This window comes from Tachyglossus aculeatus, chromosome 9, assembly GCF_015852505.1.
Source record: "Tachyglossus aculeatus isolate mTacAcu1 chromosome 9, mTacAcu1.pri, whole genome shotgun sequence".
NCBI classification, from domain to species: domain Eukaryota; kingdom Metazoa; phylum Chordata; class Mammalia; order Monotremata; family Tachyglossidae; genus Tachyglossus; species Tachyglossus aculeatus.
In genome coordinates this window covers 48,719,600-48,735,532 of record NC_052074.1, presented here as the reverse complement: position 1 = coordinate 48,735,532, position 15,933 = coordinate 48,719,600, and the positions used below count along the sequence as shown (strand labels likewise).

Genomic DNA, 15,933 nt, shown 5'->3' with positions numbered 1-15,933 from the left:
CAAGGGAAAGCAGAGGCGGCCTCCCTCCTCAGCCTCAGACCGGGAAGAGGGAGGCCACGAGCAACAGCCGGAAAATAGCTAATAATGGAGAGACAGGCAGGCAGGCAGGCAGGCAGGCAGGCAGGCAGTAAATCGGCTGGGAGCGCGCCAAACCCTGCGCAGCGCGATTGCAGGCTGCACTGATTCAGTGATGGAGCCTGGGCTGCCAAGGCCACCGCTGGCATTTTTTCCAGGGTCGCCAAAGGGATTGTACACTCGTAGACTCGGGCCACTTTAAACCTGTGAGGGCAAAAGGGCCTAAAGCAGAGGCCGCAAATCAAGCCACGATAAAGCAAACCCTTCCCGTTTTCATCTGGGTCGCCACCGACGAGAAAAAACCGTAGCCCCCGTCCTTTTCAAAAGTATCCGCCCACCCCGATTTGTTTTCAACGGGCCCCTCGGCCGGCCAAAGTGGATAAAAGCAACGGTGCCATGGAGGGAACATTCCCTAACTAGACACGTTCACTGACGATCCAGGACAATAGAAACTGTTGGTGATTCTTGTCTCGTATAGAGATTCAAGTCAATATTCTTTAATCAAAAGAAAGTCTCCCCCCTTCTAGACTGTGACCCCGTTGTTGGGCAGGGACTGTCTCTATGTGTTGCCCACTTGTACTTCCCAAGCGCTTAGTACAGTGCTCTGCACACAGTAAGCGCTCAATACATTTGATTGATTGATTGATCAAAACTGTACGGGTTCTTAACTTCGAACATGGCTACATTTTTTTTAAACCCGGCAGACACATGCAATAAGCCATCCTAATGTAATGAAAATGTCACTGGATCATTTTCTCCATTTTCCCCTAGCTCTCATTCTCCCAGTTAATGGGAAAAAAAAACCGCCACAAATTGAAAATATGACCTTCCTCGCCCACTCCGGTAGTTTTTCCCAAATGAAACAATCAAGCGTACACAATTTCACTTGTCATTCGTCACATAATTTAAGGAAACAAGTTTTATATTTAATAATGCATTTCCAAACGTATACACCCAGACAAGTCAAACTGCTACCACTATACTAGCTAGCTTTTACATATTTATCCAAATTAAAATCGATCGAGTAACACATTTAGAACAAATCGATAAAACAATCCTACAGGTAGGTCCAAGTGACAAATCTTGTCACTGGCAATACATGTCAAATTTATTTTACTTTTGGTATTTGTGAGGTCTGCTTTCTGCCAAGTGTAGAATGGTTTAAACCCTTACCTTCAGGATAAGATATTCCACATCTTGTGATCCAAATGGTCCCTTATATTAAATGCTTGTCATTTCCAAATTGGAAAATATTGAACTAATAATCTAAACAATATGCTCAGATTTAAAATGTAAGGCAAATATCTAATTTCACGGGTAATACCACTGTCTAAATTACATCATATATAATTTCGGTTTATGGTAATGACACCGTAAACATGAATACACTGAATTACAGTTTGCAGGGGATGATCTTTGGTAAAAGGTTATAAGAAAAATACAACTGCACCTTAAAAAATTCAAATTAAGCAATTGCAAGAAAAATTTTGAGACTAGAAATTTGATATAAACATTTTCTTAATTCTAGAACAATTCACAGGTATCTAAATTTACAATCAAGTATTTATAGAACTGAAATCAAAATCATTGCATGAAATTCAGCAGACCTAACTTAAAATATGTCTTATGACTCCCCTTTAAAGTGCGAATTAAGATGCCGGAAGAAATCCCCCCTGGATGTAATAGATGGTGGGAAAACCGCTTGACAGAATTCACATACTCTACTAGGTATGTGCAGTTCTGCGTCTGTACCACTTTGTGCCAATAAATCATTGTCTTGATTTGGGCAGGGCTTCCAGAGGGGCTATAAGAAACAAAAACAGGTTAACATTAGTTGTGTTGAAAATTCATCTCCTTTTTGTATATTTAGAGTTATCTATACATTCTTTAAGCATCCCAGTAAAACCCGTTACTAGAAAGCCCATTTTCCTGGTGCAAAAAGCAGCACAGGTAGGAAAATCAGGTTTTCATTCTATTTTGAAGGTTTCTACCAAACTTTGACAAGAAAACCTGAGAAACGCAGTTGTACGTAGTAATCTTCACAGTGTAGCAGACAGCGTAATGGTACTTTTCACATTTATCACAGCCACATTCATCTTCGGTATTTTAAATACATATTGCAATATTAAACATAAATGTAGTATAATAATTTCTAAAGTCAAATGTTTCTTATTTTACATACATACCTCAAGCTTGGACATTTAGTAGTTTGGGACAATCACATATGGTCAGGATGCAATTTTTTTTCTTTGTAGGTAATCAAAGGTAACGACTCTCATGTGGCTTTAACAATATGTGCTAAAAACGAACATCTCTTAAAAATATAAATTCTGCAGGTGCTTCTTTTTTCAGTTAAAGACACTCACTGATAGGTTGCTTTGCATTCTTGACACTTGCAAATTAATAAGTTAACCATTAGAGGTTAATATCAAATGGATATGATTATCTATCTCCATTTCAACCTATACTTCTCAATTTCTTTTTTGAGGCACAGCAATTTGGGGGCTCCCTATGCATAGGGGTATTTATTGGGCACTTCTTTTTAACCTTACTTTCCTTACTTGTGACCCACGGACACCCTCTGACTAAAAAGCTGGCCAGTGAACGGCACAAGATAAGATATAGGATTTTCTCCCACCCCACGATACTGAAACAACAATTTTTCCTGCAACCATGTAGCCGTCCTCTCGGATAGTTGCATTCATCTCTATTGCCGCTAGGAGGGCAGGAAATACCATTTTATAACTAGTGTTCTAAAGATGGAACAGAATTACTTCATTTTCTTAAATACCTGAGCATCAAATTCTTCTCTATTGTTTTCTACTTCTTAAATTCCAGGAATAAGAGTCCTGAGGTTCTTCCTTATCTCCAGCATCATGTTGAGCATCTTATCAACCTGCCAACGTGGCCAATTTTTAAATTGGCCCGTAATGTTTATCACGGGCCTATTGTGTATAGAGCCTACTTAACTTACTACCACAGAACTCCAGAACTCTTATTCTAGTCTGCAATCTCTTCATAAAGTTAAGGTAATTGTTTGAACGTTATTTTCCTTGGCAAAAAAAAATTCATCTTGTTACATGTGCATTACGGTGTAAACTGGTGAAGCCTGTTTAGCCACTAACACTCGTTCAAGTTTCATCACACAAGTATATTTATTATAATTACACGAATCCACATTCTCATCTTAACAGAACTGGGCCATTTTAATATTACTTGAAAATAGTATGGTATTACATTTAAGTACTCAGGTATTGCTCTGCACTTACCTTTACATTCTAATCAAGTGAAAAGCAAATGAAAAAAATATTGGGGGGGGAATTAAAAAAAAAAGGAAGTTGGAACTACTGGCGTTCATGAAATCCTGCGTTAATTCCACTGGGCAAAATTTTCAGTTGAGCGTTTCTTTTTCTTAAAAATGTCAGATTAAAAGGAAAAGGTGTCACTGACTAAAATGCAGGCGGCTCCTGGGGTTTCTGGAAAGACTAAAGCTTGAAAAGACTAAAAATCCCTACCTCACCCATATTCTTAACAGCTAAAGACTAGGAAGGGATACGGACAGACTCAGGTAACATCAATAGCTCCTGGACTTGGTGAACGCTAATGATCCTTATAGCTTTGATCGACATTCTTTATAACATTAAGAGGAAAACAAATCTTCCACCGCCCATTTTTTCCAGAATGCCCTTTTTCAAAAAAACGGTATCGGCTAAGCACCTACTATGCACCAGGCAATGTACTAAGCACTGGGGTAGGTACAAGCTAATCAGGTTGGACACAGTCCATGTCCCACATGGGGCTCACAGTCAATCCCCATTTTACAGATGAGGAAACAGGCACAGAGAAATTAAGTGACTTCCCCAAGGTCACACAGCAGAACCCAAGTCCTCTGACCCCGAGGCCCATGCTCTATCCACTAGGAAATGCTGCTTCTCTTCATTAGGCTCCGGTGGTTCACTCTTCACTCTGAATATTAATGCTACAATCCTTCCATCTTCAGTTTAGGAGTTGTGAGCTGAGGGTGGTTCTCTTTTAAAGAATTAAGATCCAAATGTTTGGCTCAGTAAAAACAGGAGAAATAAAACTAACTCATATATTGGAAAAATGTGCTAATATAACCTGATGGAAATTATAGGATCACAGTACAAAGTCAGAAAGGTATACCTGACTCCAACTGAAGTTTCTAAGTTTGGTGGGCTACTGCCCCTGAAATCTACTTACTAAATAATTCTGTAATTATTTTTCTCTCATTTGTTACAAGTGTTATATTAAAAAGGTGGAAAATCCCCACTTTCATAGGTATAGAACTATGCCATTCCCATGCTATAGCATGGTTTAAAAAAAAAAACCCTGTAATTTCCTACTTTTCTGCCAAAATATCAATTATCTAACCTTATGCCCCATGTCTTGTGACAGCTCAACACCAATTCTCTTGCATTTTTTTAGGCTGAATACTTCCCCTTCAACTTGTAATCACATACCAGCTGTTTCACTTTCTGTAGTACTGAAAGCAAATGCACAATGCAGGGTGCCATCTACTGAAAAATGAATGTACAGACTAAACTAGTAAAAGAACAAGCAAGAGAGGTAACGGAGAAAAGGAAAAAAGTAACAAGTATTAGAATGGATGTGGTTCACAGCTCCACAGGAATTCTACTCATAATAAATTAAATTGTTTAATTTGTTTCACTCAGGAACCACTATACCCGTAAGACCTTGATAGAAAATGAAGAATGAAAATATGGGACTCTGTTTGCAATTAACCATCAGAGTCACTCTCACATGATTAAAAGTATTAATCTGCTTGATTTATATATTAAAGTCCATGATCCCTGAAAAAGTTAGAGAGCTTCTAGAGTCGGACGTTATGATCTAATAAAGATTTTTTTTTTAATTAATTTTCTGAACTAAGGCAGAAATCGGAATTGGGCTGAGCTTTACTTAACAAATGTCTGCAGCCTTAAAGAGATGCACATCAATCTGTATTTTCATGAGCTTCTGTTTATTATTATTTTTGAAATCATATATTTTCATAGCCTCTAGGCAGTTTTAGAATATTTAAAATAAAAGAAGCATTCTGTGCTAGAACCCAAATCTGACTGAGGGAAAACGAGGGAAGGGGGCTCAAATACTATGTAAGTTTTTTAAGATAATTAAATAAAGTTATCAAGCTGAAAACTGATGTCAGTGCAGGGGCTATTTAAAAAAATGCATTATTAATGCTCATGCCTGCATGTTCAGTGGTGGACTGTCTCAACACTACAGTGACAATGTGCACCACCTGATAATTTGGCACAGATTTCTGTAGAGAAATAGCAATCCCCATTAATTGTGATATTGAAATATTCACTATTTACTCACCATAAATACATGCGTTCTGACTAACAAGACTGGCAAGACGTGCATATACAACTACTGATTTTTTAAAAAGTAATCCCATTTACTTTATCAGTAAATCCTTAATTTAGTGAGCTACAATAAAACCACGTGTTCATGTTATGTAATTTAGTGCGAATTATACTCGACTTCAATTTTCTGCCTTAAATTCTACGCTTTTGTCGACTTGCTTAAATAAAAAAATTTAAAATACTTGTAAACATTAAAATGTATTCACCCATAACATCATACTTGTCAATGAGAAACAGTTACCTGCTGTGGTCCTCGGATAGCTCTTCCTGGGGGTTCTAATGAGGGAAAAAGGACTTCAGATGTATCTTGAAGTGGGAATGTATTTACATATATGGGGTTATGGGTTCCAGTTGGCAAACCCTGAGTTTTATCCGGGGCATTTGGTATATTTACATGATTTGGGAGTTTTGTTTTGTCAGTAGTTGTAAGGTTTTGTACGGCTGAGGTGATGGGATCAATTCCATGAATTTCAAACGAAGTACTTTCCGATTCACCGTAGTTCAGAGCCACATCCCTCCGTTTCATGTCAAATTTGTCTTGACGCAGTGTCTCAGTTCTTGGTGCTGCATCGAGAACTTTGGGTTTTTCTGGAGTGCTGTGCAAGAAGGCAGAGTCATTGTCTGTAGGTGGAAACTTGATGTTAAATTTAGAAAGTGATTCTATAGAGTTGTCTTCCTCATCTTGGCCCAGTCCTCTCGGTGTAATAGATGTGATGCATGAAGCGCCTCTAATCATATTATTTTTAACCTGAGGTTTAAAAAGCTCTTCTGTTTGTTCATCAGTTTTATCAGTACACTGTATAGGCATGGAGAACTGTATTTCTGCAGAGGAAACAGTACGAGACAATTCACTGAGTGGAAGGATTGTTTGAAATCAAAGAAGCCCTTATTAATAATAATAATTATGGTATTTGTTTTTTTAAGTGCTTACTAGGTGCCAAGCACTGTTCTAAGCATTGGGGTAGATACAAGATAAGCAGGTTGTCCCAAGTGGGGCTCACAATCTTAATCCTCATTTTACAGAAGAGGTAACTGAGGCCCAGAGAAGTTAAGTGACTTGCCCAAGGTCACAGTCACACAGCAGACAAGTGGCAGAGCCGTCAGCCCATGACCTCTGACTCCCAAGCCCCTGCTCTTTCCCCTAAGCCACTCTGCTTCTCTGATTCATTTTTATTCATTTTTCTAATTCATTTTTATTCATCTCTTCTTTCACATTTTATGGAGTTAAGACAAAGAATTTCAATAGATTATACTTTTGTGGCTAAAATTGCTAATTCTAAGCATTAACAATCATTTTTGAGTGATTACTGTGTACAAAGCACTGCACTAAGCACTTGGGAGAGTATAACAGATTTGGTAGACGTGGTCCCTTCCCACAAGGAGCTGACAGTCTAATTTCTGGAAGATGAACTAAACGGAACTTATGCTGATTTAAATATTTGGATTGTGTGTTTGAACTTTTTCAGTTTTATAGCTCTATGCTTAAAAACTCATTATTGTACTATCTACGCTTAAGCATTTGGCAGAAATAGAAGCTGAGCCTGTCAAGCTTTGAAAAGGGAAACACATGGAAGAGGGCAAATATACTAGATAGGTCAGGTACAGATTCACATGACTTAATCCATATTCTGAAGTGGTATTTAGCTCAATATAGAATTATAATTAAGGTACATGAAGATAAGGTGGGGAGTGATCCTCTGGAAAATAAAAAAAAATTGTAATTTTGGTAAACTCTGGAGATAATAAAAACGTCTCATTTCAAATTGACACGTCTCCTCTGGGAACTATTTTGGGCTGCCCCTATCTGAATACAATTGGCTTTGAGTGAGCTTGGATGACATTTACCCCTGAGTGGACTGGACACCACCTATTATCTGGTAATTCTACCCGTGCAAGACTGTTCTCTGAGTTGCAGGGACTACAACTCCCAGCACATTAAATTCCAGTTTGTTTTGATATGAGCTTAGAACCCAATCTAATCAGACACCCAATTTCCAGATATAGCGAGTATTTCTACTGAAGTCCATGTCTTCCTCTGAATAGCTTTAGGAGATTTGTCAGACACATAATTCTGTACATTTCAGCAGCCGGTATTTATTGAAAGCCCAGGAGATAGAAAACATTACAATAGTATCTGAGGGTTTGGACTTATTATTTGGGTTTGGCTCTTCTTACCACTCTCATTCTGCCACATTGCAGCAGTTTACACTGAAAGGACTTTACTATGGAGAGTTCTTTCTGTTTATATGTGAATTGTGATACAAGGGAATCAAGTGAGCTAAATTAAAGAAAACAAAATGTAGTGTGAAATTCATTTTTCAGGCTTAAGACCAAACCAAAATTATGTTTTCCCCAAGAGCTCCATCTAAGAATTAGAGAGATATCTTAAGCATTTCTAGCTCCTTAACTATCATCTACTCATGGTAATGGAAGTGACAGCGGCAGGAGACACTAGGTATTGGTGTTCTGGCTTGCTTAACTGTATATATTTCATTATCCATCAGCCAGTCAATCAATTATTGAGTGCTTAATGTGCACTGAACACTGTACTTATCACCTGGGAGACTTGGTAAACCCTGTTCCTGCTTACAAGGAGCTTACAACCTAGTGGGACAGAGACATTAAAACAAATTATATATAGGGGAAGCAGCAGATTACAGAATGAATACATAAATGTTGTGGAGTGGGGTGAGTTTTAAAGTGCTCGGGGGGTAAAGAGTGGGAACTAAGACCTACTGAGGAGATAATCAAATTCTGTTCCACCTCTAAATAAAGAGTGGATTAACAAAATGTCCTTATCACATGAGTGAACAAACCCCAAACCAAAAAGAGGTGGCTGGCCTTTTGATTTTTCTTTGAAGAGGCTACTGAATTAGAAATGGGTAACCAAACTGTTTCTCTGCTCTGTCTACTTACAGAGCAACCTACTTAAAGTCTACTTGAGTCTGTGAAAGGCTTATTTATAGGAAATAAAGGTCATGAGTACACATTTTTTTCAAGTTTAGAACTTTGGTTCAGGTAAAGAAAGGGATGGAGTTGGCTGGTTCTCTATTTAAATAGATTACCTCCTCTACCCATAATAATTCAAACACATGACATTAGTTCCTATATTCATTACTTGCAATTCTTTTCTAGTCTTAGAAATGGTCCCAATCAAGAGTTTGTTTGACTCACTATACTAAATGAGTATAGTCAGAGAGGCTTGATAGTTTCAGAACTAAAAGCACAGGATTTGATTAGAAACACAACGGCCTTATATATGAAGAAATAATATGTTACAAGGTATATGTTTGCTGAAATTTACTTCTCACCACCTCCACTTTCAAGTTCCACCTTGAAATATTGGACAAAATGGTATCATCAGATCACACCATTGGCTACAGTTTTAGCAGCACATAAAGTGGAAAGATAGCGAAAGATAAAGGGAATCAAAGAGAAGTAAAACAACAAAAAGGCAGGGGAAATGCACAATTTGCTCAGCTCAGGAACTGTCCATGAGCCAAAATTAGCTGCTTAAAATAAACTTGGTTTTAAACAAAGCAAATATAAAATATATACAATACAAAGCAACTTCATCATAGTGAATATTCATTTTTCCTAAAGATTATTCATTTTACAAATCTCTATACACTCTGGAATGTTTATGTACCCAGTCCTTTATAGAAACAGTAATTTAGAGCCTTATAAATATGGGAAATTTATTATCACCAGTTATTTTAGTTATTTAACCTTTTCCTTTCCTTTACACCAACATTGCCAGGAGTGTAAGCCCTGATTTTTCTTTATGTTGCTCACATTCTGCAAAACCCCACTAGAGTCTCCAGTGAAGAAGATATCAATTGATCTAAAAAATACTGCTATGCTTTAGGCTGGTGGTACAGTTACAATCTGGCTTGACAATACTGTTAAAAGCAGTTTAGTGGAAAAAAAAAGTGAAACACTGAGTTCCAGTTGACAGGTACATGCCCAGATTTAGACTTGAGCAATTCACAAATGGTCAGAGTATGAATCAATTGATAATGGGATAAGTTCTCTCTATAACAAAGTATATTATACTATTACAATGTTTTGATAGGACATTGACACTCAGAAAAGCAGTCTATGACTTTTAGACCTGTATGCTAGACTTGTACCATACAACTACTACATTTTAAAGTAAAGTATTTATTTCATAAATGTCCAGAGCCACTGTACACATAACGGGCTAACTCCCTGTGACAATTTTACAAAACATAAACTTGAGAAAATATTTATTGTAAATGCCACCAATTACAATGACCTATTCAAAATGATCCCTCTTCAGATATAAAGGCTCGTAAGCAGTTATTTGGGGGGAAAATGAAACTAGCAGTTGAAACCAAAGTTGACGTTTCAGTTTGAAAATGAGTTGTAATGGTTGAAACATAAACTTTGAAATTGCAAAGTGACCTTTAATTATTGAGATGCTAGTGAACACTGCTATAATATGTCTCGAAGTTCCACTTGCAAATCACATCTCTTCAGGATTATATTCTGAATTCCCCAAATCACGGGGCTAAGAAACATTTAGTAAATATATGACTCCTGGTTTACCTTCTCCTTGGGCGCTGAAGTGACGGATTGCCAGCTTTACTCTACCACCTATTCCTCCAGTATATTATAAAGCATTTTAGTCACTGGGGCCCAATGACGGAGATTGGGGAATTGTTTTCAGGGAGGGGTCTGAAAATATACTGCAACATTTGTACCCTTTTGGGTTTATTTTAGGATAAATTATTCCTCTCTGGAAAGGTACTTGGTCACCCAGCACAATGCAGGAGCTAATATGCAGTAACCTGATCAGAGCTTTACCTGGTGTTCTTTGCATCTGCATCTTGACTGTATTCCCATGCCTCAGCCCTCCTCACCCCTCCAAAGAGCCTTTCCTTTCAGCAGACGGATACTTGGTACAATTGACTGCTACCAATAGTAGCTATTAGGAAGATGAGGCTCTTAGGCCATCACCCTATTTCACTACTGTTGCGTAACATATTTGCCTTTGCTAGCTGAGGGTTACGAAAAGTGAAATGGACACTGAATTAGAAGTGCTTACATTTTCCATGTGGATATGCAGAGAAGAATATTCATGTACATATGTGATACACCCTTTATACTTGCGGAGAGGAGAAAAGCAAACACTATATTCTCAGTACTTAGTAGCTTTTTGGGACATTTAAATGATGATACTTGGAAGATGATATTGAATTTGAGAGTATTTAGGAACATTTCACAAACATAAAGAAGAAAAAAATAATTCAACCATGAATCATTTGTCATAGTACAGTGAAAACAACATTACCTCTGGCAGTTTCGTTTTTGAGGTTAAATTTGCTCAGATGGTCGGTCTGCGTTCTTGTTAACATGCATATCCGATGCAATTCTTCCTTCATCTCCAAGAAAGTCTTCTCCAAATCTGCCCTGAAAGTCCAATATTTTAAATACTAATCTACTGATTGATTAATAGTGTTTATTAAGCACTTTCTGTGTGCACAGCACCATACTAAGAGCTTGGGAAAGTACAATACAACAATAAAAAGTGACATTCCCTGCCCACAACGAGCTTACAGTCTAGATCTATTATCTATCTATATTCTATTCCATTCTCTATAAACATACATTCAGTATACTCAGTAGCTAGTTATATGCTATTTATTCCTATAACCCACCAAATGGTCTGTTTTAAAAATGTTATAATTCATACATTGGTCATTGGCTCCGAATGTCCACTACATGTTTGAAAAGCCCGCATGGTTAGAGTGGGTGGTAAGAAGTTCAGAAGGCATTGTTTCAGCTTTGTAATAGCATCACAGACTACCTTATTTCAGTTACTCTTAAAAACATACACTTTTGACTCTGAAAAATAGGCTGTGAGGTAGAAAAGGGCAAAAAGAATCACTTTAATTTTCAGTCACACTGGCAAGGATTAAGTTTATATTGTTACTTTATTTCTTTCTAGCAGTGTAGCCCAGTGAAAAGAGCATGGGATTGGGAGTCAGGACACATGGAATCCAATCCTGGCTCCACCACTTGCCTGTTGCATGACCTTGGATATGTTTAACTTCTCTGTACCTCAGTTTCCTGAGATTCCCTCCCCCTTATGCTGTGAGCCTCTTGTGGAACATGGACTGTTTCTGATCTGCATCCATTTTATCTACTGTGGCACAGTGCTGCTCAGATAAGCACTTACATTCTATCATTATTATTAACCAATCAATAGCATTTATTGAGCACTTACTATGTGCAGAGCACTGTACTAAGCACTTTGGAGACCAGAATACAACAGCGTTAGTTGACATGTTCCCTGCCCACAGGAGCTAACAGCCCAGAAGAGGAGTTTATAGTCTACTGTAGTAAATACAACTGAAAAAAAGACAATTACCTTTCATGTGATGTAAGAACATTTGGAATTCCTGGAGACACTTCCTGTCTGGGTGAAGAAGAAACTTCTGGTCTTCTTACCTTAATGGTGACAAATAAGGCAATTTCATTTTTATCATTTTAAATCATCTATCAAAATGGGTTAACATGAAGTTGGATCACTTATATGTATTTTCTCTGACGTACAATTCAGAGTATCAAATTTAAGGTATATTATTTGCCATTAGGTAGGAGCCTCACTTCTATTAATGAGAAAGTGATATGAACCTGATGATGTAATAATAATGATAGTAGTAATAATAGTAATAATAATAATTATGGAACTTATTAAGTGCTATGTGCCAAGCACTGTTCTAAGCAGTGGGGTGGATACAAGATAATCAGGTTGGACACAGTCCCTGTCCCACAGGGGGCTCACAGTTTTAAATAGGAGGGAGTGGGACACAACCCCCATTTTAGAAACGATGAAACTGAGGCCCAGAGAAGTTAAGTGACATACCCGAGGTCACACAGAAGACAAGTTGCAAAGCCGGGATTAGAATCCGGTCTTCCGACTCCCAGGCCTATCCTCTTTCCACTAGGCCCTGCTGCTTCAATTTTATTTATTGTGGTTGTGAAGTTTTTAGTCCTCACAGTGCCATTTATATAAATCAAGCTTTCCATGTGTTAGACCATTACTAGGGAATGCTAGGGAATGCAACTGTGTCACAACAAGAGAGGGAAAAAATGCTGATTTTTAGCATTTGATAAACATTTTTTAGGTTTTTAACATGTAATGCAGAATGGTCCGGTTTTGAACGACTTCAACGCAAGTTATTACCTTTCACTACCACCTTGTGGACTATGGTGGTATTGCACATATTTTACGTTTACCAAAATCATGGGACAAATTATTTTGCAATTAATAATAATAATAATGATATTTGTTAAGCGCTTACTATGTGCAAAGCACTGTTCTAAGCTCCGGGGAGGCTATAAGGTGATCTGGTTGTCCCACGGGGGCTCACAGTTTTAATCCCCAGTTTACAGATGAGGTAACTGAGGCACAGAGAAGTGAAGTGACTTGCCCAAAGTCACACAGCTGACATCTGGTGGAGCCGGGATTTGAACTCATGACCTCTGACTCCAAAGCCCGGGCTCTTTCCACTGAGCCACGCTGCTTCTCCAGCAATTATGACCACCTGTGATCTTTCATGTACAGTGCTTTTTGGGAATCTAGAGCCCTCGTGAATCTAGAGCTAGAATCCCTATATTTCACATAATTTGGGGCATAATTTATCATTAATTGAAAATGCAAAGACAATGCTGCTTAATTAGTTATAATCAATCAATCGTATTTATTGAGCACTTACCGTGTGCAGAGCACTGTACTAAGCGCTTGGGAAGTACAAGTTGGCAACATATAGAGACAGTCCCTACCTAACAGTGGGCTCACAGTCTAGAAGGGGGAGACAGAGAACAAAACCAAACATACTAACAAAATAAAATAAATAAAATAATAAGAAGCCAGGTTGTCTGCAAATTCTGTTGTATTGTGCGGGCTCTCCCAAGCACTTAGTATAGTGGTCTGCACATAGTAGACACTCATTAAATACCAACGATTGACTGATACAGCCGACCCATATACCACTCTAATCAGTTACAGTCATCACACCCGGACTTTTACTCCATTCCCTCTTACCTCCACATCACATGTATGCACCTGTTGGCAATTGTGCCTTTCGGTCTTTTCTCGCAATACACTTCTCAGAAATCTTATTTCTTCTTCTTTATGCAAAAGAATCATCTCCAGCTTCTTTTCCTTAAGATTACTCTCTCCCTCAATTGGTTTCAGTTTATTGCTGTCATTTTCCAACTGTTCCTAAAAATGACAGTGATTGTTTAACATTTTCTAAATTAGAAGGCTGTAGCCTTGGATAGTTTAAATTAAATATTGGCAATGTAAGCCAAATCCATTTTAAACACTACACCATCATCATCAAGTTGAAATAAGGACCATTTGCATTTGCTGTTTCAAACTGCTTACTTGACCCACATTTAGGCTATTTCTTATCACGGACAATTACACAAAAAACTGTGCAGTTCAGCTTATAAAACAGTCACACCAGAAGATACTTTCACAGTAGCAGTTTAAAAAAAGAGTGGTAGACAAGGTTTTTCTTTAGTTATGTGCAATAAGAACATTCAGTGGATTTTAGTGTGGATTAAAATCAAGAAAGTTTTATGAAAAACAACACCATCAAGTATACAAAAATTTAATTTTCTGGCACAAACAGAACAGTATTTTCACATTTTTAATCAAGCTAGCCAAGGAGATATCCACAAATATTAAAAATAAGCTATTTTTTGTTTACTAGATTTTGCTAATACTAAAGTGGGATTTATGAAATTTGGAGCTGCACAAAGAAGATGGAAATATTTGGCACTTTAGAAACTAAAATGACAGTAAGTGCAGTACCAGTTTTGTTTTTAGCCAAGATCCCAAAAGGACTAAGGAGATGAGCACTTAAAAGAAAAGCAAACTGTGAATTATTTTTGAGTGACAAGATGATCATGGAAGCTTCAAAGAAAAATAACCCATTTCTCAAGATTTTGCTTCTGGAATACTGCAGTCATCTCCCTTTCTAAGTTCAAGGAGCAAATAAGATTTATTTTCATAATTCTATGAAAGGAAACCCTATACTTTTGCCAAAAACCCCAACACTTTTACTTGGTGGAGACAGCTCTGAGCTAGGGTTTGGAAGACCTTCACTTGGCTCGGCAATTTTCTCAACATGTCCTGCTCTGGATGCATTACTGAGATCATTTGGTCCAGTCCCCTGCCTCCAGGCAGGTGAAATAATTAACCCATGCAGGACAGGTGGTTATCTAGGGATACAGATTACAAGACACCCTTATTTTATTGCCCTAGATGCCCTTATTTTATTGCCCTGATATTCAAAACATTCTTCCTTTTGCCATATGAGGAATGTTCTTTAATTTAAGATTATTTCTGTTTGTTCAGTTTTCAGTGGATATGAAGAACTGTTCAGTATCCTTCTTGTAAAAATCTTTGATTAGTTAAATACCACTCTACTCTTTATAGCCTCTTCTTCTTTAGACTACGCAATCTCACTTCTTTTAAGCTTTTCTCATAGGCTGTACTTTCCAATCCTATAATCATTTTTGTCACTGTTCCAGACTCCTTCCAAATTCCCCACATCCCTTTTACTGGGAGGTGACCAAAACTAACCATTAAATAGAGGGAAGAATTGCTTTTCACTTCTTGCAAAACACATTACGAGTGATACATCCTAGTGCAGCATTACGTTGATTTTTTTTTAAATCAAACTGTATTATATTGCTGATTAACCAACCTAGTTTCTGGTTAACTACAAACACCTTTTTTTCTGATGGAGTTGGATGTACTAGTACCAAATCAGTCTTTTCTCACCTCCTATTTGTGGAGTATGTTCTTCTTCCTTAAATGCTATCTAGTCTCCAATCCTATAAAATGGGCATAAGTAGCAATTCCATGGGGATAAAAGGAGTCAATGTTGCCATTAATTTCCTGCTGCAGGGGCAAAACTCAATGTGTTTTCCTGGCCACCGATTTTTTTGGCTGGACTCTCACTTTTGCCTATTGCAGGGTTTCCCAAGCCCCGAGAACTTACATATAAAACTAAAAGAGATATAAGCTTCCAGGATGGAATGAAGACTCCAAATCGAGACTAAATTGCTAGCTCTTTTCCCACCACTCGTATACACCTACTGCATGTCGTCATCCTTGGAAACCTCTCATCCCTTTTTCATATCCACACTCAAAACAAGTTAACACCTTTGAAAATGGGCACAATATTTTCTTTTCCAGTTTTTTCTCACACATTTCAAGAATTACTTTTATTAAAATAGCCATCACTTTTTGTCTGTTTATAAGGAACTCAATGTAAATAGAAGACTGAAGGATATGCAAGAGAAGCTAAACTGAGATCTAAAAGTGAGAAAATGATGCAGACAAATTTTTAAAGAATGTATTTCAGAGGAAAACTAAAATATCAGATGCTACTTGGTAGGT

At 37.6% G+C, this 15,933-nt stretch overlaps 1 protein-coding gene across 4 annotated transcripts in view; it reads right to left on the bottom strand.

Annotated features, from left to right (window-relative positions):
* Positions 1–961: 961 nt before the first annotated feature.
* The window catches only part of TANK (TRAF family member associated NFKB activator), a 71,076-nt gene continuing 56,104 nt past the window's right edge, over positions 962–15,933 (bottom strand). For all 4 annotated transcript variants that reach the window (XM_038751721.1, XM_038751720.1, XM_038751719.1 and 1 more), the window contains 5 exons: positions 13,561–13,740; positions 11,881–11,960; positions 10,801–10,919; positions 5,725–6,305; positions 962–1,879 (listed from right to left, as the gene is read on the bottom strand). In XM_038751721.1, the coding sequence (XP_038607649.1) occupies positions 1,700–1,879; positions 5,725–6,305; positions 10,801–10,919; positions 11,881–11,960; positions 13,561–13,740 (1,140 nt within the window). In that variant the 3' untranslated portion in view covers positions 962–1,699. The remainder of the gene's footprint in view (positions 1,880–5,724; positions 6,306–10,800; positions 10,920–11,880; positions 11,961–13,560; positions 13,741–15,933) is intronic.